At 43.9% G+C, this 16,204-nt stretch overlaps 1 protein-coding gene across 3 annotated transcripts in view; it reads right to left on the bottom strand.

Moving 5' to 3' along the window:
- Positions 1-16,204, bottom strand: part of LOC309549529 (schwannomin-interacting protein 1) — a 609,988-nt gene that overhangs the window by 134,993 nt on the left and 458,791 nt on the right. For all 3 annotated transcript variants that reach the window (XM_082249877.1, XM_082249878.1, XM_082249879.1), the window contains one exon: positions 14,778-15,362. In XM_082249877.1, coding sequence (XP_082106003.1) covers positions 14,778-15,362 — 585 coding nt within the window. The remainder of the gene's footprint in view (positions 1-14,777; positions 15,363-16,204) is intronic.

The raw sequence follows: 16,204 nt of genomic DNA, 5'->3' as shown, positions 1-16,204 counted from the left end.
TGGTCTCCATGACTGTACTCTTCACTGGTTATCTTCTTACTTATCCAACCGCACCTTTAGCGTTTCTTACAATTCTACTTCCTCCTCTCCTCTTCCCTTCTCTGTTGGAGTCCCCCAAGGCTCTGTTCTTGGACCCCTCCTATTTTCAATCTACACCTCCTCTCTAGGTCAGTTGATAGCCTCCCACGGCTTCCAATACCACCTCTACGCTGACGATACCCAAATCTACCTATCCACTCCTCAGCTCTCTCCCTCAGTCTCCTCACGCATCACTAATTTACTATCAGATATATCAGTCTGGATGTCTCACCACTTCCTCAAACTAAATCCATCCAAAACCGAACTTATAATTTTTCCTCCACCGCGTGCCCCTTCCCCTGATTTCTCCGTCAATATCAATGGCATTACCATCAGCCCATCCCCACATGCCAAGGTCTTGGGTGTTGTCCTGGACTCTGAACTCTCCTTCAAACCCCACATCCAATCGCTGTCCAAATCTTGCCGCCTCAGCCTCCGCAACATCTCCAAAATACGCCCCTTTCTAACCAAAGACGCAACAAAACTCCTAGTTCACTCCCTGGTCATCTCGCGCCTCGACTACTGCAATTCCCTTCTCATTGGCTTACCTCTACACAGGCTATCCCCCCTTCAATCCATCATGAATGCTGCCGCCAGACTCGTCCACCTCACCAATCGCTCAGTGTCCGCCGCTCCTCTCTGTCAAGCCCTCCACTGGCTTCCGCTCACCCAACGAATTAAATTCAAAATACTTACAACATCTTACAAAGCAATCCACAGCCTAGCCCCCAGCTACATCACCAGCCTCGTCTCAAAATACCAACCTAATCGCTCTCTTCGTTCTTCTCAAAACCTCCTGCTCTCTAGCTCACTCATCACCTCCTCCCATGCTCGCCTCCAGGACTTTTCCAGAGCCTCTCCAATCCTATGGAACTCCTTACCCTTATCTGTCCGATTATCCCCCACTCTATTAGCTTTTAGGCGATCTCTGAAAACCCTCCTCTTCAGAGAAGCCTATCCTACCAACCCTTAACAAATGTACCTCCTTTTCTCCATCAACCCATCCCCCACAGTTATTGCCTTTTGTTTCACTTGACCCTCCCTTCTAGATTGTAAGCTCTAACGAGCAGGGCCCTCTAGCTCCTCCTGTTTTGAACTGTATTGTAACTGTATTGTCTTCCTTCACATTGTAAAGCGCTGCGCAAACTGTTGGCGCTATATAAATCCTGTATAATAATAATAATAATAATAATAATAATCACTGTGTGTTGCTCACTCAACACCTACTCCATTATTAAAAAAACATTTTTTCAATGAATGCAAGGTGTTCTATGATTGGAGGAGGTGCAAACAGACTTCACAATTTCTCCTCCACCAATTGAAAGAATACAAGGCTTTTATGGACGGAGGAGATACAAGCAACCCACAATGATCAGCGTACTGTTTGTACTGCAGCTGGAAACAACGAACCTCAGCGCTGGACGTTCAGCACTGAGTGTCGGTTCACACTATGGCGATCCGACTTAGGGGGCGACCTGTGAAGTCGCGTGCACCGTGACTTGCACGGACTTCATAAAATGAATGTCTATGCAAGTTGCTCCAGGTCGCCCCGAAGTAGTACAGGACCCTTTTTCTAAGTCGGAGCGACTTGTGTCGCTCCTATTAGAACCGTTCCTTTACCACACAATGGACCGCGACGGTGCACGACTTGTCAGGCTGACCAAGTCGCCTGACAAGTCATACTAGTGTGAACCGGCACTTACAGGGACTGCTGTCTGAATATAGGTAAGATTTGTAACAAAAGCTGAATCTGCCATCACACATCATTGGAGCTAGCCTTTCTATCCAACAACGTTTCCTTGCCTATAAAATCCATATTTTAGATTCCAAATATACAATGTATTAGAGCTAAACTAGTTTTACTGCACAGATAACCAAAAATAAATTTTGGCTTAACTTCAGCTTTAAAGATTATGTGCAGCCAAAACTTTTTCTTGTTTGTTTTTTTTTTTTTTTTTTAGTTTTTAATACAATGGGAGATCATTACAATTTATTTCAGTTCTAATCAGACAGGTGTGTTTGCTGCCATAAGTACTCCATTACAGAGGTTTATCCTCACTTACTGGCTTGATGACAAAGGTTTACCCAAACAGGAAGTGAGCGTTAACACACAGAGCAGCGGCTCAGGAGCGAGCTGGCTTGGGTGCCCCCATAGTAAGCTGCTTGTTTGGGGGCACACAACAGGTTTGAGGGGCTAGGAGTGCCAACAAGGGACCCGGGCAGAGTAGGTTTGGGGCTGATCTGTGCAAAACCACTGCACACAGGAGGTAAGTATAACATGTTTGCTATTTTTAAACCAAAAAAAAAAAACAGGACTTTAATATCACTTTAATATCGTGGAGTTGGGCTTTCAATATAAAGCAGCATGTTTGTTATTTTAAAAAAATATATAAAATCTGCCTGTAAATCATTTCGATTTGGCTAGACAATTGAGTTAGGCCCCTTTTACACGGGCGGTGCGCCCGACGGACTCAGTTTTGCTCAGCTGGGATCGATCCGCCGATTCCCACTCCGCTTTATAGGGGATCGGGTGAAAATAGACCGCCTGTCTGTTTTCATCTGATCTTATCCGATCCTCCAGATGGATGGAAAATACAGTTTCCATCTGTCCTGATTTCACGCACAGGATCGGATTGGATAGCAGCGGGTGTCAGTAGAGATTTCTCCGCTGACATCCACCGCTCCATAGGGCTGCATGGGCCATCCGATCAGGTCTACCTGAAAAACTGACAGTCGGACCTGATCGGAAAGCCCGTGTGAAAGGGGCCTTAGTCTCCTAAATCTCACTGCAACAGAAATTATACGGCAGGGGTGTCCAACATTTTGACCTTCCTGGGCCACATTGGAAGAACAGGAATTGTCTTGGACCACACATCACTACACACACACACACACAATACATTACACACACACTACACTAACAATAAAGCCTGGTACACACTATAATTTTTTTATTTGTTTAACCCAGCGGTTTGAACAAAAAAAAGAACTGACAGCTCCGGTCAAAGCCGCTGTACTAACTATCTAAAGTTGGTACAGTTCTCAGCCATTGGATGATAGCGGTGATAAAGAGCCTGTCGGCTGCTGGTTTTCCAGCATACTTGTCCGACAGAAGCTGGCTTCTTTTGGACCGGCTGACATACACACGGGCCGAATGTCGAATGTTTTTTATTGAACCGGCTGAAGTCTCCCGACATTTGTCCCATGTGTACTAGGCTTTAGGACAGCTGATAAGCAGAAAAAGTCAGAAAGATCACAAGTTTACAATCACTGATATAGATAATGTAGCTATCCGAGTAATAAAACTCATTTTTTTGTAATATTTTTTATTATAAAAGTAAAAGAGGGCAACATAAAACTAGTGTGACATTTGACACAGTTTTTTTGATAAATTACCACATCAGAATCTGGTTCGATGTAGCAATTCTCAAGGAGCTCATCAGATCTCTTGGTTCGAATTTTGCCCTTCGTGTGCTTTATCCTTGAAAATATTTGCTCACAAATGAAGGTGCTGCCGAAAACTGATGACATGAATAAGGCGTGATTGTGAAGAGTGGGAGATTTTTCTTTGGGAAGATAAAAACGTATAAAAGTTCAGTAAAGAGGCACTGTCAATTTTTTCTTTGGCTGCGTTCCCTAAGTGCATTTTTACAAAACAAAATTCCCAAAAACCTTTTTTAGTAAGTTACCAATTTTGTGTTGGGCCTCTGGGCCGCAGGTTGGACACCCCTGGTCTACAAATATGCCCCACAGCTCTATTTCTTTGGGAACAAAGTAGTCATGAGGATTAAAATCGTTTAATGTATATTTGGTTGAAAACAATAATGAAATCTCAATTAGGAAAATATCCCAATGAAATGTAGATGATCTGTTCTAGTTACCTTCAGCCTCAACTGCACCTGCAAAACACACAGCTAATTTTCGACACGAAAACGTCAGCATCTCACATAGTTCCCGCAGTCAGATGGACATAGTGATTGTTGTGCCGTCTCCCTCTGAGTCTGACTCAATAGATCATCATACCCAAGCTGTGAATGCTGCACCTGCTGTCAATCTTACAGCAATTTTAATTAACACCTGTATTCACATAATTCCCAAAGGAGCTTCGTCTTGCCTACACAACCTTGATATAGCAAACAGAATGATGTGCACAATAATACAGTTAGGAACAAGCAGCATCCCAACCTACAATGAATACCCGTTTGACAATGTGATCTTGGAACATTATAACAAAGCCTTACTTATGATTATGAACACAGAAATTTACATTTTTGTTGAGAAATTAAAGTAAAAAAATCTGACTGGATACCATTAGCAGTAAAATAAATTTTTGTTGGAGCATTTAGGAGACAGTATGCACCAGAGAACAAATGCCCCCATTCACCTCAATACTAATGAGTCATATAGATCAAATGTGTCAAACACAAGGCCCGTGGGCCCAATCTGGCCCACCAGGCCTTTTTATGTGGCCCTCACACCTCTGCTGCAACTGCTGCACCCATCTCGTCCCTTCCCTTACCTTGTCTCAGCAGTCAGCAACAGAGACAAGGACAGAACTCCTCCGCCAGATCCAGCACTTCTCTGTGCAGCCATGGAGAGACTCATCTCTGCCCTCGTCCCAGCAATCAGCAGCAGAGAAAAAGACAGAACTCCTCCTACAGCCTCTCTGTGCAGCCCCCCTCGTCTCTGCCTCCCCTGGTCTCAGAATTCAGCTGACTCCAGCCCACCTCTGGTCCTCCTCCAAACACTGCACTTCCTGCTTTCCAGCTCCTTCCTGGCAGCAGCACAAGGTAAAGGGGGTGCACTGTGTTCTAAGGGAGGATGGGGGAGTCTTGACTTCTGATAGTGTGGAGGCTCTTGACATCTGATGTAAGAAGAGGGGGGGGTGCTCTGAACATTTAGTTTTACAGATACAGCCGGCCCCTTATATAGATAAATACATAAATAGATTTAATCTGAAATGTTTAAATATATTATTTTTAGCTCACTATTTTGTTCAGGTCTGACAATAGACAAGTAAAAATGTTCTTCCTTCAGATTCTCTGATAGCCCGGGATCCTGTTTATGGAAAATGGTAAGCATCATGAAACTGAAAAGAGCCATGCTGGATGCCATCCACAACCACCAATCAGACTGTAGATGCTATTGTCTAGAGTAGTCTACAAAATGCGAGCAAACATCTGATTGGCTGCAAGCAGCAACATCATTATAGTAACAATATGCAAATAAGTGTGGAGACAGCTCCACATTCCCAATTGGCCTGTGAATACTAGGTCTTAGGCCGGGTACACATTAGAAGTTTTTTTTTTGTTTAACCAATTGGGTCAACCCACAAGTGATGTTAGTATGGCAAACTACCCACCGTGCTATTGTATTCTGACAGGGCGACTGCCACCAACCCCCCCCCCCCCCCAGAACACACTGACTAGCGCTCGCAGTCATTGGCTGTGGGGCAAGGAGCCATACACATGGGCTGAAAGTTGTTCTGTTCCTGCTGAACCAACCTTTTTGGCCAATTTTCGGCAAGTCTGGACCTAGCCTAAAGCCTCGTACACAAGCAACGATTAACAGCCGACCGATCATCCGACTTTTGTCCAGAGTGGTGTTTTGTTGGTTGGAATGTGCCTAGACTGCACACAAATTTTCTCGCCCAACAAAATTCTACTTCAGAAGTGATGTCATGTGTTGGTTTGCTTTCTTTGTGTTCTTTCTTCTCTGAGCATGCCCAGTCTTGCTCATTAGATTTTTCCCTGTCGAAATCTGTACTGACTGCACGAAAATCGGATATGTTTTGACGGCGGACAAAAATTTTATAACTTGCACACCAGATTTTTTTCGGCCGAAAAGTCGGAGTCGGTTGTCGGAAGCATCATACTAACAAGCCGAAAATCGGCAGATCGGTCGTCGGACGAAAATTCCCTGCCGATTTTCGACACGTTTGTACGAGGCATAAAGTTGGTGGGCAAAGGGGGGCACAGTAATAAAAGCATTCTTGATCCGTCATAGCGGGAGGACAGCCCAGTAGGAGAGAGGTATGTGTCATAAGCTACAAGTAAGCTGTGCATCCTGGAGCCGTCATCACTGGAGGTCAGTGGGAGGTAGGTGCGTGCTATAATCTGCTCTTATGTGGTGTATCCTTGACCCGTTATCGCTGGGGGACAGCATAGTCGGGGGTACGTGTGTGCCAACACAACCTACTTGGTGTCAAGTTTATTACATACTAATTAGTAATAAAATATTAGAGGTGTCAGACTAATCTTTACCATCAATTATATTGTTAGTTACTATGGTGAAATCCATTCTGCAGAAGAAATGGGAACTCCAGCCAAAACTGGAAGCAGATCTGGTAAGTGTGCTGCACTGCAGCCATTAAACATTAAGAACTTGTTCTAGAACCTTATTGAAAATTGTTGTCAGATTGAATTTACAGGATTTAGCTGCATAGGAAATAAGCAAATTCCTTCCTGCTTCTAGTTTCCTTCCTGGCTTAGTGTGGACAATAAGCTCAATATCTTACTATACACATACAGCACCATGCCACAGGGCAAAGGGCAGCCAGCTAAAACCTAGACTAAATACAGTTACATGCTGTACTCAAGGCACGTTTAGGGGGCTAAAATACATGTCCAATTCTTACAAAAATATATACAAAATAATCTGTTTTGTTCTGCTTATGATCTGAAATCAGTGCCAACATTGACATGGGTCTCATCAGAGCTGTGAGATTGTCTCCAAAGTCTAAAGAACTAGAAACACTCACAACTTATTTGGCAATATGAAATTTAAAGGGTAACTCCACTTTTGTGGGGAAGAAAATAGCAAATACATGTAGCACCCTCCTAGGTAGGTGAAAACACATTTGGTGGCTCTGTTCTGCTTATCAGGAGAGCCTGATCTGTTAGTTTAGCCTGTTCCATGTTACCAGGTGGGATTTACTGGGTCTAAGGGAGTCTCCCCACTGTATCCAATAGGGGAGCTTGTTGGACAGTGGAGGAAACCTGACCAATAGCACACCAGGGTTTATGGCTGTCTCAGTGGGTGGGCATTGCTGCAGTGCATCCTGGGATTGGTAATAAATCCGGAGGGCGCATGTGACAGGGTGTCTTTTGGCGGGATCAAAATCCAAGGAGGAGGTGGACGGCGGTCTCTCCTCCTGCTGATGTGAGGAAGGTGGTTCAGGCAGTCGGCCTGTTGAACCAGGTGTGGTGCTGGGCTGCAGAGGATCCAGTGTGCTGACCAGTGGAGCTGTTGGGCAGAAGACTTTGGGAAAAACAGTATCGTGAGTATTGAGGGATCTTCTCAAAGGTCTGCCTAGGAAAGGAGACCACTCCAGAGAAGTCAGGGGATCAAGGAGCCAGCTCACACAGGTTGTTACAGGAAAGGGGGTTCCAAGTAGTTAATCCTGAAGATTAGGGACAAAGCCCAGGCAGCCCCTCTTCCCGCTCTTTATTCCCGCTTTTTCAGTATCTAGGGAGTTTTAGCCAAGTCGCTGGGCAGTTGTTTTTCCTTACCTCAGGTTTCTGGCAAATAGGAATGTTGCTGGTCCGCCTTCCCGCCCCTCTTAGCCCGCACTGACCAGCTCCAGGGGGCTATATATTCGTCAGTACATCGGGGGTTTCTTCAATCTTTCCTTGACCTTTGTATCCTGCTTTTCCCCTCCCTCCCTCCCCTTGTTTGTCGCGGCCTATGATTATTACGTGGTGAGGTCACCTCTGTGTTTGAGGGGGACAAGGTTTTGTTGATTTTAATACGTGGGTAAATTAATTGTTTAACCACTTAAGCCCCGGAGGATTTGGCTGCTAAAAGACCAGGGGGTATTTTGCGATTCGGCACTGCGTGACTTTAACGGACAATGACACGGTTGTGCGATGCTGTACCTAAACAAATTTGAGGTCCTTTTTTTTCCCACAAACAGAGCTTTCTTTTGGTGGTATTTGATCACCTGTGCGATTTTTGACTGACATTTTTGACACTTTTGGGGTTACCAGTGACATTTCTACAGTAATCAGTGCTATACATATGCACTGTTACTGTAAAATTACACTGGCAGTGAAGGGGTTAACTTTATTTGAGAGGGAGGGGCTGTGTATGTCCCTAGGGGCGTGATTCTAACTGTGATTGGCTGTGGCTTGAGCTGTAGGAACACTGATCAACGGTCCTACATAGTAGAACCGTATGATCGGTGTTTCTACACAGGGGAGAATGACAGGCAGCTTGTTTACACAAGCCGCCTGACTTTCTCCCTCTCCCCCGACGATCACCGAGTGACTGGCGGACATCGGGTCCACCGGTCACACACGCGGGGGGGTCCGTGACCGCGCGGGAGCGCCTCCCCAGAGCCTCACAGGCTAGTGACGTTTATTTACGTCACTTTGCCTGTGAGGGGCTGACCGCCGCAGTATATCTACTTGCGGCGGTCAGCAAGCGGTTAAACACAGAAAATATAAGTATGTTGTTTGGTATTACGGCCTGAGTCGTGGTGACTGGGCTGTTTATTTGTTATTAATTGTTTGTTTTATGCTATCTTGTTAATTAAACCAGTAATAAACGGCCGTGGCCTTATTTTTTGCCAAAAGCCTTTTGTCTGTGTGCCTGATTTGTAGAGTTTAATATTTTATTGTTATAATAATATTAGGTTAGGTAAATATTATGTTTTTAGCATCCTTCCTGCCATCCCATTGCAGTAGTCAAGGCGGTAAATAACAGAGACGTGTTTAAGGCCGGCCATAGACGGTCCTGCTGAACCGGTCAAGATCCCAACTGTGTATGGGCAGGATGAATGTGCTCCTACATTGTCATTGTTGTGACTATCATGATGCCATCCAAAGAAATGATGTGACGCTGACGCTGGAGCACATATGAGTATACAAGTGGTGCATGAATGAGGCTGGGGGACAGAAGAGCACAGAGATGCAAAAAAGCATAGGAGAAGGCGGTGGACCCCATACTTATGGGACAAATGTTGCAATTGCTTGTAACACACAGTAACTTAGCAAAACAGTTCATCCAATTTATGTTCACATCTACTTTAAAATCATTGCAGGGATGGCTAAACTATGACTGAGGCACAAGCAAAAAAGGAGAATCCTGCGTAAGTCTGTACACCAAACTGAAATGAAAAGACGATTTATATGAAATTATAAAATGGCTCATGTTGCAAGTATAAATATCATTTTTTCCTTACAGAGCTGAGGTGTAAATTTGCCTGATAGAATTTAATGTAATCACTCATAATGCCAAAGCCAGATTAACATAACAGTCAATTAGTCTGCCAAAATTTACTATAATTTGTTTTTTTTTTCAGATCCTGGCTAACACACATTTTGGGCTCTTTCACGCGAACGATCCGATCAGATCTGCCTGTCAGTTTTTTAGGTGGATCTGATCGGATCCTCCATGCATCCCTATGGGGCAGCAGATGTCAGCGGAGACATCTCCGCTGCCATCCGCATCCAATGTTGTCTGTGAAATCCGTACGGATGGAAACCCTATTTTCCATCCGTCCAGGGGATCGGATGGGATCGGATGAGAGCGGACAGGCGGTCTGTTCTCATCCGATTCCCCATAGAGAGCAGCGAGGCTCTGATACCTCCCTCTCTGCACACAGAGCAGAGAGGGAGCTGTCCCCTGCCTGCTCAGTGGGGATCAGTGTATCGATCCCCCGCTGAGTAGCACAGAGTCCGCCGACGGAGCGGACCGTGTGAAAGGAGCCTTAGAGGCTACGTTCACACTGCTGCGATTGCAGACATGTGATTTGCACCGCATTCCTGAGCACATCACATGCGATGTCTGTGCGATGCGAACTTAGCCATACAGTTTGTATGGCTGCAATAACATCGCATTCGCGCCAATATGGTGCATGACCCTTTTTTTGCCCGCACTGGAATGGGATTGCATGGGTGTTCAGTCCCATGCGATCCAATTCCACCTGATTCCACAGTTTGCGATGCGTTCTGCGAACCAATTTGGGGGTGTCATTAACTTTATATTGACACCTGCAGTGGTTCGAGACCGCAGTGTGAACTGCCTGTGATTCTGATACAGTACGGGAATTGCTTTGCTTCCTGCATTGCACCAGTGTGAACCCAGCCTGAATAGGACAACGATTGCAAAATGTCGTAGCTAAATTAAGCCAATTCGATTGATTTTACCCCAGTAAACTGAAATTGAAATCTGATTGGCTGTTCTAGCTTACAGCACTTAAAACAAGAATAGTAAACTCAGAAAGTGTCAAATATGATGTAAAAGCAGTCTAAAATTATTAAAAACATTTGGCAACACAATAAAACAGATGGGAGATAAATATACCGTAATTGTGCATATCAGCATGCTATAAATAATCTATATGAAAGGAAAATTTTTACATCAAACTTTAACACTGAACAACAAAGCAACCCAAAATAATCCTATTTATATTGATGCTGAAGGGATAAATCAACTACTGCATTCAGTGCGATTACCAAACACATGGACCAAAACGGGTTTTTGTGCTGCACAGTGTCGTGTGCACATAACATGCAATCTTCCCTTCAAATGAAATAGATTTTTTTTTGCAAATTAAACAAATGTGTCTTCACCGTAAGGTGACAAAAGGATAGTATTGCATACATTGAAGCCTGGGGAATTATTAAGGCCTGGTTCGCACCTATGCATTTTTTAGTGCATTTACAGTTCTGCAGAAACACGCTATAGTCCATTTAACACGGTTTCCAATGGGTCACGTTCACATCTGTGCATTTTATGGAAGGTGCCAGGGACTTTTTTCTGATTTTTGGTTCCATAGACTTCAATGGATTAAAAACGTGTAGTGAAAAACCCAAAATGCACCTGGAATATGCAAACCGGCATAGGTGTGAACCAGGCCTAAAGCCCCAACAACACTTTTCTGGCCTTTTAAAATGGCCTTCACCAGATTTTAGAATCCCTGCCACCCATTAGGTAGCTTTACTGATTCAGGAAGTTGGAAATCGCTCCACTTTTACAAAGTGGTGTTTTTACTGTAATAGATTAAAAAATGAAATACCTGTAGTTCATAGATAATTAAACTGGAGGTGATTAGGACCAACTTTAAGTTGGCTGAGGGTCTGTCTCTGTACACTGTAGAGCAGGCGGCATGTTGGGCAACACTATCTCCTCCACTCCTGTCATGGGTTGAGAACTGGTGAATGAGAAGTTTACCTTTTTATTTTTAATTATGCTTTAATTACGCTTACCTAGGTAGATCCCTCACTGGCTCTAAGACTGATTGATCATCACCATTGATCGCTCAGTTCTCTGTGAGCAGAGAGCTGCTGACTTTCAGTCACTGGCTCTCTGCTCTGACTCCCCCCCCCCAGCGCTGGGCTGTGGAGGGGGCGAGAGCGGCTGGCTCAGGCTCTCAGCAAATTGCTGAGAGGCTAAGCCTGGTGCTGGTCTAGGCTTCTGAGTGGATCCCCACCATATGGTCTCGATCTTTCCCCAGCCTGGATCAGCTTGGTGATGTCAGCCGACAGCGGCCTTCAGCCTGTTGTCTGCTGAAAACGGGTCACAGGAGTGCAGAACAAACTGCACTCCTGTGATCCACAGGAGCAGTACAGCAAAACAAACTTTAGCTGTACTCCTTTGAGTACTGTGTTGGTTTCCCTGCCGATAGGCTCCTACCAACCAGCGACACTGACAGTGGGCGCAGCCTGATGAGGATTCAGAGACACTAGTTTCCAAATGTCCCTGCTGGAAAACTAGTGTCTCTGAAGGGATGTAGACCCTGCAGATTTCCTCATTAGAGCTCTGCAGCTGCACAGCTGATTGATAAATATGAAACCAATCCCATTAGACCCACTCAGCACAGAGGAACAGAGGAACAGCGGATTTTTTCAGCATAACAAAAGATAGGAATCTGCAACAAAGGTTATAATCCTTGTAATGTACATACAGTATCTCACAAAAGGGAGTACACCCCTCACATTTTTGTAATTTTTTTTTTATATCTTTTCATGTGACAACACTGAAGAAATGACACTTTGCTACAATGTAAAGTAGTGAGTGTGCAGCTTGTATAACAGTGTAAATTTGCTGTCCCCTCAAAATAACTCAACACACAGCCATTAATGTTTAAATCGAGGGCAACAAAAGTGAGTACACCCCTAAGTGAAAATGTCCAAATTGGGCCCAAAGTGTCAATATTTTGTGTGGCCACCATTATTTTCCAGCATTGCCTTAACCCACTTGGACATGGAGTTCACCAGAGCGTCACAGGTTGCCACTGGAGTCCTCTTCCACTCCTCTATGAGGACATCACTGAGCTGGTGAATGTTAGAGACCTTGTGCTCCTCCACCTTCTGTTTGATAATGCCCCACAGATGCTCAATAGGGTTTAGGTCTGAAGACATGCTTGGCCAGACCATCACCTTTACCCTCAGCTTCTTTAGCAAGGCAGGACAGAAAATGTACACTGTTATACAAGCTGTACACTCACTACTTTACATTGTAGCAAAGTGTCATTTCTTCAGTGTTGTCATATGAAAAGATATAATAATATATTTCTAAAAATGTGAGGGGTGTACTAACTTTTGTGAGATACTGTAGATCACAGAAAGTAATGTTTTTTTCTCAACAAAAGTGGAGTTACGCTTTAAAGGATCATTGTAGCGTAGTGGAAACCTCTTTATCTTAACATATATAGGTGGTTTTCGTTCAGGAGAGTCCATTCATTCCAAAATTGAATGTTACTTTTGTATAATATTCATCAAATGTACCAAGAATTTTCGTATGAAACTCTACTAGGATTTACAACATTTCTAAAGTTGATTGTAACACTGATGTGAATTTCACCTATATGGCGAACACAAATGTAAGATGCGTGCAGAAATAACATGTACAAGGTCTTTCTTGAAATAACCCCAGCCTGTGTTTGGACACATGGATAAACACTGGTCACTATTTTTATGACCATTACACTCCTTTCAGCAATGTTGTGACAGCAGTGCCCCAGAGATTGTTCAACGCCTATGTCAGGCAGCCCAATAAAACACATAGGGTGTCAGCTCTGTGGGGCTCATTTAACCCCATGTAGCAAGATGTATCCATGTGTACAACCTCTTCTCAGCTCTTATCAGTGTGCCTATTCTTATGCTGTGATGTCTATGTGGCTTCCACTGGATGATATGGGCAACTACATGACTCTTACATACATGTAACACCTTCTTCATAATAACAGAATGACCATTCCATTGTAACATTTGTTTATAATTAGATTTTCATCCTATTTTAAGAATTTCACTAATAGAGTGAAAACAGAATATGAATTAAAAAAAACAACAATTCTGTGAAATTAAATCTGCCTATAGTGCACCCACACATGTCACAGAACGCTGCACATGTCGAAAAATTGAAAAAAAAAAAAAGTTTGCAACCACTCTGGCATGTTATAGCTATCAGTGGAGGAGGCAGGCACAGGCCCAACATTACTCTCATGGTTTCCAATGATCTTAAAGGAGGAAGAAAGAAAGAAAGATAGATAGAAAATGGAGAGGGAAGAGTGAATGAGAGAGAAGAGGGCAGAGAAAGAGAGAAGAGGAGAGAGAGAAAGAGACGGAGAGAGAGAGAGAGAAAGAGAAGGAGAGAGAGAAAGCGAGTGAAGGAGAGAGCAAGAGAGAAAGAGACGGAGAGAGAGAGAGAGAAAGAGAAGGAGAGAGAGAAAGCGAGTGAAGGAGAGAGCAAGATAGAAAGAGACGGAGAGAGAGCGAGAGAGAGAGAGAGAAAGAGAGCAAGAGAAAGAGAAGGATAGAGAGTGAAAGAGAAAGAGTGAGAGCGCAAGAGAGAAAGAGAAGGAGAGAGGGGGTAAGTGAAGGAGAGAGAGAAAGAGAAGGAGAGAGAGCGAGAGAGAGAGAGAGAAAGAGAGCAAGAGAAAGAGAAGGACAGGGAGTGAAAGGGAAAGAGAAGGAGAGAGAGTGAGAGAGAAAGAGGAGAGAGAGCCCGAGAAAGAGGATAGAGTGTGAAAGAGAAAGAGTGAGAGCGCAAGAGAGAAAGAGAAGGAGAGAGGGGGGAAGTGAAGGAGAGAGAGAAAGAGAAGGAGAGAGCGCAAGAGAGAAAGAGAAGGAGAGAGAGAGAGCGAAAGAGGAGAGAGAGAAGGAGAATGAGAGAGAGAGGGAGAAGGAAAGAGAGAGTGTGAGAGAAAGAGAAGGAGCAGGAGAGAAAGAGAAGGAGAGAGCAAACACGAGAGAGAAAGAGAAGGAGAGAGACAGCGAGAGAGAAAAGGAGGAGAGAGAACGAGAGAGAAAGACAAGGAAAGAGAACGAGAGCAAGAGAGCAAGAGAAAGAAAGAGAGAGAGAAACAGAGGGGAGAAAGAGCAAGAGAGAGCGAGAGAGAGAGAGAGAGCAAGAGAGAGAGAGGAGGGGATAAAGAGTGAGAGAGAGGGGGGGAGCAAGAGAGAGGGGGGAGAGATAGAGCGAGAGAGAGCAAAAGAATAAGAGGGAGTGAGAGAGCGGGAGAGAGAGTGAGAGAGAAGGAGAGAGAGTGAGAGAGAAAAACAAGGAGAGAGAGTAAGAGAGAAAGTAAAGGAGAGAGAGTGAGAGAGAAGAGAGAAAGAAGAGGGAATCCAAGTATCTCTGTTATTAGTTCTCCTTTTTAGTATCCAGCAACACAACTACTGGCCCTCAAAAAGTTTTTCTGCAGTAATATTTCCACTTGTAAAGTTGAATAACAAGAAAAAAAAACTTACGGATGTGTAATTGGATCTGGCCTGTCTCTGGTTCCGAGACTCCTGTTCCTGGAACTGTAGTCCTGCAAGGTGCTTCTCCAAGGCTTCCCAGTCCATAGTAGGGAGCTGAGATTCCTCCCTCATGATGGCGGCTGAACTACTAAATGAGTTCACCGGAGGTCCCCTGCTAGAAGTATTCTGTGGCTTTGGAGGGTTGTGCTTTCCTTTACTTGGGGGTTTTCCAGTGACTAAATTCCCGTTTAATTTGTGCCGATGAGAAGGGTTACCATTCGTGGTAGACAAATTCCCACCTTTAATGTCCTCAAACTCCTCAGCTAAACTTCTGCCAGTCACAGACCTCGCAAAACAATTGTCCTTAGGAAAGCCATCATCAGCACCAACCTCTTCTTCCTCATCTTCATCCTCCCACTCATCGCTCACCTTGTCCACCATAAAGTCCTCCTCCTCATAATCCTCCAAAGCAGCCAGATCCAGGCTGGGGGAAGATTTACAGTCTGAGCAGGGGGTCACTTTGTTGGAGCTTGATTCTGAACTCGAGCGACTACATGCATCACTTCCTAAATCCATGCCATCCTCTCTGTAATCCTAGGAGTGAATGAAACACAAAAAAAAGAGAGAGAAATGATTAATATATGTTTGCATCAAAGCCAAGCGCCCTGTCTATACTTGCTCTCCAGAAGAAAAAAAAAATACATGAAGCAACTGCAAGCTGCCAGCAAGAATATCCATCCCCTGAGGCAGCAAAGATTCCTGTCCTCCCACAACATGAGCCGTACTCTAGTCACAGGCAGAGTCAGCACACTCATTTACATACACACACCGGTGACACTGTGATAACACCCAATCCTCCATTACAAACCTGGTGAACATGCCTCATGGCGCCACCTTTTTCTAATCAGAATTACATTTTGCCTATTAAAAGTCTATCTGTGTCTTGTCCCACCATTATTTTTCTGAACACAAATTGACACTCTCAGGAATGAATGAAGAATAAATATATGGAAAAAAAAAAAATATATAATAATATTAATTATATATAAATTTATTTATTTATTTATTTTCCTTCAAACAGTGTCAGGAATAAGAAAGGATTCCTACTACATTTTATAGACATAACATAGGCAGTAATTCTAAGTAATGAATAAAGCTGTATGATAGGTTGATTACTATATAAGCCTTTTCTGAATCATTTCCTCTAAATGACATTTACAAAGGAACATTACAAAGAGAGCATAAATTGGTAGATTTCATTCCCATATATGGAGAGAACATCCTTTGATAATTGTGGGAAGATCTTGCAAATGTCCACAAGATCCACTAGTCCTCACCCAACGCTTGTATAGTACAAGTTGTACCTATCCTGCGTGATGCCATCTGCAGTGCATCAAACAAGCAAAACTAAATTTTACCCAGCACACTTATTAGTT

The sequence above is a fragment of the Pelophylax lessonae genome (assembly GCF_965119305.1).
Source record: "Pelophylax lessonae genome assembly, chromosome: 3".
Lineage (NCBI taxonomy): Eukaryota > Metazoa > Chordata > Amphibia > Anura > Ranidae > Pelophylax > Pelophylax lessonae.
The sequence above is the reverse complement of the archived record's forward strand: the minus strand, read 5'-3'. Positions and strand labels throughout refer to the sequence as shown.